The 13,417-nt window shown below is 36.6% G+C and overlaps 2 protein-coding genes across 2 annotated transcripts; one reads left to right on the top strand and one right to left on the bottom strand.

The window, feature by feature from the left end:
- Positions 1-1,094: 1,094 nt before the first annotated feature.
- LOC130983264 (DEAD-box ATP-dependent RNA helicase 35) lies at positions 1,095-3,866 on the top strand. Its single transcript, XM_057907475.1, has 2 exons — positions 1,095-1,449; positions 1,828-3,866. The coding sequence occupies exon 2, from the start codon at positions 1,870-1,872 to the stop codon at positions 3,634-3,636; it is 1,767 nt and encodes a 588-aa protein (XP_057763458.1). The 5' UTR covers positions 1,095-1,449; positions 1,828-1,869; the 3' UTR covers positions 3,637-3,866.
- Positions 3,867-7,601: 3,735 nt separating this feature from the next.
- Positions 7,602-9,122, bottom strand: LOC130983266 (UDP-glycosyltransferase 1-like). Its single transcript, XM_057907477.1, has one exon. It carries the CDS (start codon positions 9,096-9,098, stop codon positions 7,719-7,721), a length of 1,380 nt encoding a protein of 459 aa, XP_057763460.1. The 5' UTR covers positions 9,099-9,122; the 3' UTR covers positions 7,602-7,718.
- Between the last annotated feature and the right edge of the window lie 4,295 nt (positions 9,123-13,417).

The raw sequence follows: 13,417 nt of genomic DNA, 5'->3' as shown, positions 1-13,417 counted from the left end.
CCGTTTTTGCGTTTATTAGTTAAGTCATTGAAAAAATTATTATCTAATGAACATTACTTGACTTGAAGGACGAAGATGGCCATAACGTGTGAACCAATGCGAAAAGGATATCTGTGATATTTGAATATAAAGAATGAATATTAACATGACTCTTAATACTTTCTCTGATTTTTTTAATGACACGGTAACTCTACTAATTAAATGCAATCAATCATTTGGTGCATAAAGTTAGAGTAATTAACATGAAAAGAAATCAATAATATAATTTTGTGGAAAAATTGATATAATTTTAGGTATAGTGATTAAAAAACTAGAGTTTTCATTAAAATTGGAGGTCAACTATCGGAGGGCTAAGCTCACCGTATGTGTGGTCAGTGAACGTGTCAGTGGAAGAAAAAACAACTAATTAGTGAACGAAATAATTAATAACCCAGTATATTTTTTTTCGTAATTGTTTACGTATTTTAACTTACTAAATTTTAAAAATAATGAAAAAATATTTTAATTATGAACATGTTTTTAACAAGAAAAAAGCATGCCATATCTCAAAAACTAACATAACACAGAAATTAGAGTTAACACATAGTGTCGATTCTTTCATTACCAATGTAGTTAACAAAATACTAATATCTATAATTAATTGTTAATGTGAATATTTAGTATTTAGATGATGTGATTGAATAATTAATTTTCTTTTTTGATAAGTTCGACATATCAGAAATTAATTTATGGATCTAAATGTTATTGAAGAATCTATCGTTAAATTAATAAATTGCTATATATACAAAATAGAATGAACTTATCTGTTGACTAACCCAAATTTTGATTTGAGTAATTATAATTTTATAGCGTATTTGTATTTGTCAATTGTGGGTTGTAAATACTAATTAAGTCAATCAAAATGACCCAATCCTTTATGCTGTAGCCCAATAACCATATCAGATGGGTCAGGACCAAGGTCCCAAAACCCAATAATGCTTATTTAAAATAACAAAAATCAAGCCAGAAAAGAGACCCGACCCGGCTATGTTGCCCCAGCTCCTAATCCCCCTCCTCAATTAGATTGAGTTACTAAACTGAATGTGAATGTGAATGTGAATGTGAATTGTGAAACTCTGATGCTGAAATTGAAAGGAGCCCTAAATTGAAAATGCGAGAGCTGGAGGCTGAGCTGCGCCTGATGACCGCCGTTGTCCCTCCGCCGTAGGCTGTCATCGTCCGGCTATCTTCTTCGTTATCGATGCTGTGCTTCGTCCTCGTCGAGCTCGATTCGTCGTGACGTCGTTGCTTCCTCCAGCGCGGTCCCTGTTGCCGCCGCTCACTGTCCGACGCCATCCCTGTCGCCGCCGCTGAAAGTCCTCTGCATACTCCTTCCCTCGTCGGTGGCTGAGTTGCTTGCTGCTGGCTCCTTCCCTCCGCCGCAATCACCGCTTCTTCCTTGTGGTCCAGGTGAGCTTTTAAGGATTCCAAATTGGTGCAATATATTCTGGATATGTTAGTGTTATCTTTTCTTTTTCTGTTGAATGTGCAATCTGTGCAATCTTTTCTATTTCTTGTGAGATACTTATAGCTTGATGCTTATGCATATTTCTGGCGTCTCCTAAGGAAATGATGATTTATGAGTGGGACTTTTTAAGTTTGATGAAGAAAAGAATGGGAAGTTAAAAGAGAGTGTATTTGTTGTGGAGTTATAAGGAATACGGTTTAGGTGAGCTTGAATAAGAGCAACTAAAAAACTCTGGTTGATCTTAAAATGGAGAAGATTGCTTTGTTTATAAAATTTTGTTGCTTGCTTTATGTTTTAATTTTCCTTTGAAATGCTATTAGGATCCAAGGGACTGTTATTCTGAGGTCAAATTGGTAGCTAACATGGAAGAAGAAGACGATTATGTTGAGTATGTGCCTGTAGCCAAGCGTCGTGCCATGGAAGCTCAGAAGATTCTCCAGCGCAAGGGTCAGGCATCTACTGCCACAGATGCTGATCTCGAGAAACTAAGAGTAGCTGAAACTAAGCCCAGTCTTCTAGTTAAGGCTTCACAGTTGAAACGAGAGCAGCCTGAGATTAGTGCAACAGAACAGATTGTTCAACAAGAGAAGGAAATGATTGAGAACTTGTCAGATAGAAAGACCCTTATGTCTGTTCGTGAATTGGCTAAGGGGATTACTTATACAGAACCATTGCTTACCGGGTGGAAGCCACCTTTGCAGGTGAGAAGGATGTCTAAAAAAGAATGTGATTTGATTCGCAAGCAGTGGCATATAATAGTTGATGGTGAAGATATCCCACCTCCAATTAAGAATTTTAAGGATATGCGGTTTCCTGAGCCGGTTTTGAAGAAATTAAAAGCCAAGGGAATTGTGCAACCGACACCCATTCAGGTCCAAGGCCTTCCTGTTATCTTATCTGGGAGGGATATGATTGGGATTGCTTTCACAGGCTCAGGAAAAACCCTGGTATTTGTGCTGCCAATGATCATGGTAGCAATGCAGGAGGAAATCATGATGCCTATTGCTCCTGGAGAAGGTCCATTCGGTTTGATAATTTGTCCTTCACGAGAACTGGCTCGGCAGACTTATGAAGTGGTTGAACAGTTCTTGATACCTTTGAAGGAAGCTGGATATCCGGAGCTCAGGCCTTTGCTATGCATCGGTGGAGTGGATATGAGATCACAGCTTGAGATTGTGAAGAAGGGTGTCCATATTGTTGTTGCCACTCCTGGTAGATTGAAGGATATGTTGGCCAAGAAGAAAATGAATCTTGATAATTGCAGGTATTTAACATTAGATGAGGCTGATCGATTGGTAGATTTAGGATTTGAAGACGACATAAGAGAAGTTTTTGATCACTTCAAAGCTCAAAGGCAGACTCTGTTATTTTCTGCCACTATGCCTACAAAAATTCAGAACTTCGCCAGAAGTGCTTTGGTGAAACCTATTATTGTCAATGTGGGACGGGCTGGGGCAGCAAATCTTGATGTGATCCAAGAGGTAGAGTATGTAAAGCAAGAGGCGAAAATCGTTTATCTCCTTGAGTGCCTTCAAAAAACCCCACCTCCTGTTCTGATATTCTGTGAGAATAAGGCTGATGTTGATGACATTCATGAATATCTTCTCTTGAAAGGAGTGGAAGCAGTGGCTATTCATGGAGGCAAGGATCAGGAAGAGAGAGAGAATGCCATTTCGGCTTTTAAGGCTGGAAAGAAAGATGTGTTGGTAGCAACTGATGTTGCATCCAAAGGTTTGGATTTTCCAGATATTCAGCATGTCATCAACTACGACATGCCAGCTGAAATTGAAAATTATGTCCATAGGATTGGTCGAACAGGAAGATGTGGCAAGACCGGTATAGCTACAACATTCATTAACAAGAACCAGAGTGAGACAACATTGCTTGATTTGAAGCACCTCTTGCAAGAAGCAAAACAAAGAATACCTCCAGTTTTGGCTGAGCTGAATGATCCAATGGAAGACAATGATGCAATCACAGACATAAGTGGGGTGAAGGGATGTGCTTACTGTGGTGGTCTTGGTCATCGTATCCGTGATTGTCCCAAATTGGAACATCAGAAGAGCATGGCAATTGCAAATAATAGAAAGGATTATTTTGGTTCTGGAGGTTACAGGGGTGAAATTTGAAAGCACCAGTCCCTTGTGTACAAGGTTTTTATACACTACTTGGTTATTGTAACATCTTTTAAACTTAATCACATAACAAGTTCACTTCATTGTAGGTTATAGTGTCTATTGATTAGTGGATTGATTTTCACATATTTTGTATGGTTGACCGTGGCGTGGTATATTCAGCTTTATAAGTGGCGTGTCGTGTTAAATGAATAGAATATAAATGGCTATATGCTTTGTTTAAACATTTTTCAGTGTCTTTTTAAAGTTAAAACTGAAGATATCCTCTTATTTAAGTCATAGCATCATAGCCTTTTCCAAACAAAGGGAGTAAAGTGTGACATTCTTATGTAAAGTGATAGACAAAAATACATATAATTTTTATCCTTATATGATTTTAATCTTATTTTTCAATGTATTCATTAGCTAGTAACTTCTTGATATACCGAGTAAAATAATGTGAATATTACCGAACTACAACAATAAAACATGACTATTAATTTTAAGGTTTAATTACTTTGTTGGTTCTTATAGTTTTGTAAAATTTTCAATTAGATCTCTATATTTTTTTTTTAATTGGGTTCTTGCACTAAATTTTTTTTTTCAATTAAGTTATAGGGGTCCAACTAAAAAAAAAATTGGTACAGAGACCTAAATAAAAAGAAAAAAAATGTATGGACCCAATAAAAAAATAGTGCAAGGACTCAATTGAAAAGAAAAAAAATATAAAGACCTAATTAAAAATTTTGTAAAATTATAAAAATTAACAGAATAATTAAACCTAATTTTAATATTAATAATCTTTTTTAAAATGATGCTTGAAGTGTTACCTTAAAAATTGAAATATATTTATACGCTAAATATTATCACAAAATTTTACCCAGAGAATGTACTTTCCCTTGCCAAAATTCAATATTTTTTTGGTAATCTAATGGGCATAGGCCCAAAATAAGAAAGAAGCAAATTAAATAAATTGATTAGTGGGTCTCGTCCAATCTTGCTCTATGAAGATCCTTAAATTTAGCTCAGGTTTATCAATGAAACTATATCTTAAATGGTTGTTCAAACTATATTTAGTCATTTAGTCGGCACAGGTATTGCCTTCCCTGAAAATATGTAGAACTCTAATTTTCTAAGGTTTCATCAGTTGGTCTTGAATTTTTCTTAAAAGGGAATTGTACTGGATGTAGGATTCTCCTTTCATGATCTATTTGCAAATTTTTAGGGCATCTGTTTCAACAATAATTTTTTTTATTTTCAAATCCTAAACTGTTTGTAAACCGTAAAAATTTTTTCACATCTCCGCTTGAAAAACTTGACTATTGTCTACCTTTATCTGGAAGCCTGCAATCTACTCCCCATTCTATGTTCGGATTAGACCACCACACCTGGCCACATTTTTCGCTTTTGAAACTGCACCATCAGTATTCAATTTTACCAATTTTACCCACCCAATAGGAGGGGGCGTCCATATGCTTTCCTGACTTTTGGTTTTATTTATTGTGCATTTCTGACTTCTTCTTTCATAGGCTTTCGTGTAATTATTGAGGGAATTCCTAATCACTTCAACAATGTTTTTGGATCTTACAAAAGGAGAGAAAACCTCAAGATTTCTCCACTTTCATATCATCCAACAAGAGACAAAAAACTCATCTATCCACTCAAATGGAGACTTACCAATAGAATTTTGCAGTTTAATTCTATCCATCCTTAAAAGTTGATGTTAAAAAACAGGGCTGCAGCTGCGGGGTTGATGAGCTTCACCCATATAGTCGCAGCTTTTGGACAGTCTCTTATCACATGCAATATAGTTTCGGATTGATGCTGACAATGATGATAATTAGGGTTAGTTCCCATCTTAGAGGCTCTTCTGCTAGCTGTTAGAATTTTACCATGTAACAATTGTTATATAAAGACCTTTATTCTTTCTAGCCCTTCCATTTCCAAATTTTCATCCATCTGTTTGCATTATCATTCACATCCCACTCAACTAGCATTCTATAAGCCGAAGCGATTGTAAATTGCCCACTCGAAGACTGGGTCTAGTACAACGAGTCCTTCAAGTTACTAGTAGAGGGAGAAGTAGCTCTGATTTTATCAATAATAGAAAAAAGAATGAGTGTATATAAGTCATTCAATTTTCAATCTCATTGATTGTCCACATAATCTGCAACCAAATCTGCCTCTCTTCTCGTTGAAATTGGATTGATGGCAGTTCTAACAAGACAGTTTTCATTCGATATCCATTTATCATTCTAGAAAAATATATTTGTTCCGTCTCCAACAACACTTCTACAACTATTCTCCACTATATACCACACTTTAACTAGTTCAATATTTATTGACATTATTTTCATTTATTTTAGCTGCCAAACCCCACGCCATTCTGTAGCTGCTGCGAGCCTAATAAGTGCATTCAATATGGGAACATGTTATGGAGCTTGGTGACAAGTGACAACAACCGAATTCTCATACCCTACACTAACAATATTGCTCACAAGAAGACTCCCATTATTACATATGGTTAGCGATTTCACAGATTTCTAGAAGAAACTTTTTTTTTTGGTATTAGATTTCTAGAAGAAACTAATTATTAGTTCACAAGTCAAATATTCATAAAGCAAAGCATGCTAGATACGATACAAAAAAAAAAAAAAATCAGTGAAACGGACGTACATATATGCCGTGAAATAATATGCAAACAAGACATATTAATTTTTGTTTTTATATATTTCCGGTTTTCTTACTTTTAAAACAGAAAATTCTAAAAAAAAATAGAATTTTGCTAATTTATGTTTTAAGAATACATTTTAAAAGCACTATAAAAAAATTAAATTTGACTAAAAGTTATTGAAAAATTGTCTTTTATATTTTAATACATTAAACATATTAAAAATGCAAATGTTTTTATTATTATACTCTTCACATGTGTTTTTTAGGATACAGATTACTTAAATCTAAAAAATAAATATAAAAATTGAAAGCAGATATAAATTCGGCCTAATAATTTACCACAAGGAGGGACCATTGGGAGCCATAAAGCGTATATCTTTTATTTTTCTCTTTTGGGTGTGTTCATGCATCAAATTTGCGGTCCATATTCGAATTGTTTATTCGAATTCAATTTAAAAAATATGGATATAGATCCATAAGATATTTGATCCCTGCATTAATTAATAGAATTAGATTACGAATTTTGTATAGGTATCTGCATATTCGCGAATTCACAAAAATAAATAAAAAATAAAAAAATAATTTTTATGTTTTATTTTAACTAACAATTATTATATATGTTGTGTTATTTTAATTTATTATTTAAAAAATATATGTTTAATATTATTTTAAGAATAAATATATTTAAAAAATAAATTTTATTAAATTTTTTTAATAAAAATAAAATTTTAAAAATATTTTTTGTGTTTGACGGATATATCTGATATCCGATCGAATCCGCAAATAACTGAGGATATTAAATTCGATCCAATCCAATAATTTTATTGCAGATCGAATCAAAATTTTGACCATATTCAATTCCATTTGCGATCACCTATATTTCTTCTTCTTCTTCTTCAATAATGTAGCAAATATTAGTTATGGTAGGACCATTATTTATTACATTACATAGACGTTAATGGTGGCGACGGTTTGCTGTTGGTTGCTGTCCTTCATTATACTGGGTAAGATATAAAAAAGTCTTCACTAATAAAGATCCTATGATGCAAACACATGGTTGACCCTAGCTATTAGAACACAACATGTTCCTCTAAAATCAATGATGTATGTATATGCATTCATAATCTCTATCATGCATTCATCCTCCATTAATTTGAAGTGCTTGTGTTTGCATGAGATGTCACACACGGTATGTATTTAATGACTAGGGTGGAGTGAAATGAGCACAAAAGGCAGATTAATCCCGCATTATATATGTAATAATTCATTATACAACAACTAATTCTTAAATAAAATTTACGGTTGAAGATAAAGATAATTGAAAATGGCTAGATAACTTGAGTTATATGACTAAATTATTTAATAGATGATTACACAAAGATAACTTTCTCTTATGTAAATAGTCAACTACTTATTTTAACACTTCAGGTTGACTTCCAAAGCTGAACCAACCTGTTCAAAGCAAGACGAGAAGATCCACCTTCATCCTTTGCTTCCACAGCACCGATTCTCATCTTGAAGATTCTCTGTCGAATCTCTTTCCCTCTGTCCGAGTCCATCAACTCATTAACTCGCTCCTCCAACTCACTTGCACTCACGAACCCATCTTTATCCTCCTTCACCTCCAAACCAACCTTCATTTCTCGCACCATAATCACTCTGTTCATCTTTTGCTCTGCATAAAGAGGCCACGCCACCATTGGCACTCCTTCACAAACAGCCTCCAGGATCGAGTTCCAACCGCAGTGAGTCACAAACCCACCCACCGAGTCATGACTCAGTATCGCTGCCTGTGGGGCCCAATCCTTAACCACCATTCCCTTCTCCTTCGTTCTCTCCAAGAACCCTTCCGGCAACAACTCGTTCAGACTCGGTTCCGAGTTATCTGACTCAGCTTCAGCCCTCACCACCCACAAGAATCTCTGCTTGCTCTTCTCCAACCCCATAGCTATCTCCTTCAACTGCTTCTTCGAGAACGTTCCCAAGCTTCCAAAACTCAGCAGCACCACGCTCTGACTCGGCTGCGAGTCGAGCCAACTCAGGCACCCTTTCTCATCATTCTCGCACGTATTCGAAATCATGGGTCCGATGCAGAATAGTTCTGGTGTCTTGTTATTCATTTCTTTGTTACTCAAAGCTCTTATAGCTCTTGCTTCAATGGCGTCACAGGTGTTGACGATGATCCCATCGCTATCTCTCATGGTTTTGGATATGTCAAGGAAAACATGGTAAATGCTACTCTCACGATCCTTAGTTAAATCGGGGTAGTCATCGGTAGAAATTCTGGGTAGCCCAGGAATTTGAATCTGCATGGGAAAATCCTTGAAGGATGTTGTGGTGGTTTCGTGAAGAGTTGGAAAATGAAGGATAGTGGAGAGAGAGGAAGCACATGAAGTGAAGTAAAAGTAGGTAGGGATATTGAGCCTGTTGGTGACTTGCGTAGCGGCGGTGGAGTTCATGAAGTCCAAAACAATGGCTTTGATGGTGGAGGTTTTGGAAATGGAGTGGAGGAGTTGGTGAAGGTTGTGGTTGCTGCGGCGAGAGAGTTCGATGCAGAGGATGTGTGGGTGGAGGTCAGCGGGGAGAGTGACTGGAGGGAGGTGGAGGAAGGTGATGGAGGGCGCGGCGGTGGAGAGGGCGGAGAGACATTGTTTTTGGATGGTGGTGGGTGTCGGTGGTGTAGAAATGAGGAAGATGATGGAGAGGGAAGGGTGGTGAGTGGCAATGAGGTTTGCAAGCTCAAGCATGGAAAGGAAATGGCCTCTATCGAGAGCTGGGTAAAGAAGAATGGCGTCGTTCTTCATAATTAAGAAGGTAACTGCTATCAAGTTATGTTTTTTAAGGAGTTGCAGGTGTTGGTTGATGATAAGAGTGAGTGTATTTATAACGGAGTAAGGGTCTAAGGTACCAGCTTTAACTTTAAGACCCACTATGGAGTAGGAACCCAACTCATCACTTTTCTAATATTTTCTTTTTCAAGCACACTTAAAAAACAAACAAAGAATCAGACAAACAAAGAATCAGACAACAATCATTAATTCATTAAGGCTGATAGACGGGCTTAAAACTCGTTGCCCCGGATCCCATAACTCGTTAAAAAATACGAGTAGACTGAAAATTTAAAAGTCCCACTGGAAAAACAATATTAAAAGAAAAAGTATATGGAACAAGTGATGCCAAAAATTAAATAACTTAATTATTTATAATAATTTTAATTAATTTTATTTATTTATATATTAAAATATTTGTTATTAATTAGTTTTAATGTCAAATTCAAGTGTAAAGAGATATATTGAGATATTTTTGGCTAGAATCACGGTGAAATCTCTTCCGAATCCACTTTTTCTCCATGGCTGCAGTAAATCATTCAAAAATATATAAAAAAATATCTATTTAGTATGAAAAAGAAACATTCTAATACTTAGTAGAAGAAATATCCTAATACCTAGCATAAGTACCATCTACGTAGATGTTTTAAATTTATCTATAGGCATTTGGTTGATTTTTGGCTAGTACCCTCTTGGTTCCCTAGCATTGTTGATATTAAAAATGCAAAGTAATCCTTATTTACCCTAATACCATAGCCTGTTCAGTTTTGTGTTATTGACCACCAATTTACCCCTAGCTTATTCAAATTTATCCATCATTAATTCTTCTATACTCATCGTTTTCCTAGTCTCCCGAACCCCCCTCCTTCGCTCCGCAAAACCCCCATCCACACCCTGACGTATGCGCTGCAATGCAAGTTGCATCCCACGCTACGAACCGGCGTGACCTGGCGCGTCCCTTAACCCTAACCCGAATTGCATCGCCTAGCTTCCACGCGCCTACTCCTATTGCGGGAAGGAACTGTTTCGCACCTGAAACAGCTGAACATCCGACCTTTGCAGCGCCGCGTGAACTGGAACAGTGATCGTCGCCCACGCAAATTGCAGAATCAAACCTCCTAAACCAACCATCTATGCGTACAATAATTGTGAACATCCAGTTATACGTAGACAATAACATTCAATATTTATGCGTAAAGATAATCATGTAATTAAGCAATAAATAGTATTATATACGTAGAATGACCATTTATTTTGTTTAATAAATTAACCATCTAGATACATACTGCAACGAACATCCAGTTATGGTTCTGGTTGGAGTTGCTGCGGTGCAGCGAGAATAAGACACACGAACGTAATGTACCGGTGGTGGGTGGCTTTTGCACACGGCGGTGAGAAAGGTGCTAGTTGGAGTCGCTGTGATGGTGCGGTGCGGCGAGAACAACACACACGATCGAAAGGTAACGGTGGTAGGTGACCTCTGCGCACGCGGGAAGAACCGAGAAGAAAGGGAGAGAGAGGATAAGACCATATATAGAGAGGGTATGTGTGTTGATATAACTGATTACAATTTTAATTTGTTTCAAATTTAAAATTAGAAACTATTCAAAAATTAATTAATTGACTATGATTTGATTTTAATTACAATTTAATCTTCATTGTACACATTATACAATACATACGTTGACTCCTCATACTTTATCAATTTAAAATTGTCATGGTTTTGAGGGATTTAAGTTGGGACAAATTTTTTCGTGGAATCGATCGATTTTTATGTAATTGAAAATGTGAAGTTGTTTATGTAATTGAAAATATGAAGTTATAATTTGGATTATATTCTATGTTAATTGATTAGATATTTAATGATGTTTAATTATATGTTTTGGATAATATTTTATTTTTTATAATATTGGTTTTATTATTTTGGTTTAAAAAATTTAGTTAATAATTATGTTTATTGCATATTTAGAATTATAAAGACTTTAATGTTTATAAAATTTAAAATTATAATTTTATATATTATTAAAAATTATAAATTTATTAAAATAGTTGTAAAAATTATATATTATTTAATATTTAATAATTTATTAATAAAAATTAAAAAAAAATTGGCAAATTAGATAAGATAAGAGAAAAATTTAAGACTACCTCACTAAGCAGGAGAAAAGAGGAGTAGACTAAGCCTGATTGCTATCCTTATTAACCACCTAATCAAACTAATTTATTATTTTTAAATTATTTTTTATTATTACTGATCAATTCAATTCTTTTAGTCTTTAATATAAAATTTTTTTAATTTTAATTATTTTACTCTAATAATCTAATAACGTACATATTTTTTATATTTTTAAATATTAATGTTACGGTGGGTAACCGGAGATTAATAAGGAGGATGACGTTTGGCGGCCCAAATGTATGAAGGAGGAGAACTCCGGATGTATTCTGCAACTTGGGAGGCTCCGTCCGACTTGCGCGCGCGAGTGAATGGGGGGTGGTACTTGCAAAGACACTCCGATGCCTAAGTTAGCAAGGGTGTGAGCAGGTCTAGAGAGTATTGGGCCTAGAGATACCTGAGTCGTGTCAGTGTACTTATAGTGGTGAGCCAATAACCACCGTTGGAGTAGTGCCGTATCTTTAGGATAGTAACCGTCCCATTATCTTAGGGAGGTTAAGATATGGCTTTATGAAGTGGTTAGAGAGATTTCAGGGGCGGTTACTCATTTGAATGAGTGTTTGTCTGCCAGCTAATCTCATAACCGACTTCTTCATACTAAGTCGTGGTTGACACCGACTTCTTAAGTGGAGGTCGGTGCTTCGCTAGGCTTAACCTACTGGATCAGGCCTTTCGGTTGGACCTGGGCCCTCAACATTGGGCCAGGGTATGAACAGTGCCCCTACTTGAGCCCAAGATCCTTTTAAGGCTTGAGTTCAAGTATTTAACTCGGGTTCGTAGCCGACCTTCACGGGTTTTGAAACCGACGTGATTTTCGCGACCTTTTGTTTCTGACAGTTACGTCAATTCAAGCGTCGTGTCCGTTGGGGAAGCGTTTAGGGATCGAGGGCTTTGGTAACGGTGCAATCGCATTAATGACTGCCTCGTTTTTACCATTATGCCCCTTAATGTGTTTATAAATGCTTTCCCTCTCTTTCGTTTTTCCGTTTCTGCAAACTTTCAAACTTCTTCTTCCCCTGTTCGTGCTGCATTCTTGTGTTCGAAGATTTCTGCTCTCTCCAACCTTCATTTCTTGGATAAAGGTTAGTTTTATTTCTTCCATGTCATGCTTTATGTTTGCATGTTTTGTTTTGTGAGTGGATAGGTTGGCCTGTAGATTCTAGCCTCGTATCTCTCCTCTTTAGGGGCCGTGTTTTTTATTTTTCTTTTTCTTTTTTCCTTTTGTAGGTTTCTGCCACTTTTCTTTATATAAAAAATGGCTTCCGTAGATGTTCTTTCTCAGTGGGTTGACGTTACGGTCCTTGGGGAGGAACCGTTGGTCGATGCTGAGTTCATCACTCATCTTCGTACTCATCACAGGCTCTGTACTTCGGAAGAGGACGAGCCAAAATATGAACTAATAATCCCGGGTCCTGAAGACCGGGTCTGTTTAGGGAGAGAAAATGAGGCGGCCCCTCATTTTTTCTTTATGTATGAGTGTATGATCACCCGTTTGGGTGTTTTTCTTCCTTTCTCAGATTTCGAGATATCTGTTTTGCATCACTGTAGAGTTGCCCCTACTCAACTTCACCCCAATTCTTGGGGTTTTTTGAAGATCTATCAGTTTATAAGCCATGCTCTGGACTTTCCGACCTCTCTAAGGATTTTCTTCTTTCTCTTCCATATGACTAAGCCCTTTAGTGGGCTAAACAACAAACAGCAATGGGTATCCTTCCGAGCCATACAAGGTCGGAGGATTTTCACCCTTTTTGACGAATCTTTTCACGACTTCAAAAACTTCTTTTTCAAACTTCAAGCTGTAGAGGGTCACCACCCCTTTTTCCTGGATGAGCATTCCTCTCCCCGCTTCCCCCTTTATTGGTCGCCGCCTTCCTCTTGTGAAAAGTATGGTCCAGATGACCTGGACGAGGTGGAGGCGGCTATTGTGGGGTTTTTCCGAGAAGCGTGGGGGAGGACCCCATACTTGGACACCAGGAAAATTCTCCAGGGTACACCGACTTTTGTTCAATCTCAGCTAGGTAGTGCATGCATTCTTTATTTCCGAGTTGTTTCTGCCGACTTGCATTCTACCGACTTGTAATTTTTGTTATTTGTTTTCTTTTGTAGATATGGCAAAAAGGAA

The sequence above is a fragment of the Arachis stenosperma genome, chromosome 5, assembly GCF_014773155.1.
Source record: "Arachis stenosperma cultivar V10309 chromosome 5, arast.V10309.gnm1.PFL2, whole genome shotgun sequence".
In the NCBI taxonomy this organism is placed as follows: domain Eukaryota; kingdom Viridiplantae; phylum Streptophyta; class Magnoliopsida; order Fabales; family Fabaceae; genus Arachis; species Arachis stenosperma.
The sequence above is the reverse complement of the archived record's forward strand: the minus strand, read 5'-3'. Positions and strand labels throughout refer to the sequence as shown.

Bases quoted from the DNA above. Each gene is read 5' to 3' on its own strand.
- LOC130983264 (XM_057907475.1), top strand. From the start codon at position 1,870: ATGGAAGAAGAAGACGATTATGTTGAGTATGTGCCTGTAGCCAAGCGT.
- LOC130983266 (XM_057907477.1), bottom strand. From the start codon at position 9,098: ATGAAGAACGACGCCATTCTTCTTTACCCAGCTCTCGATAGAGGCCAT.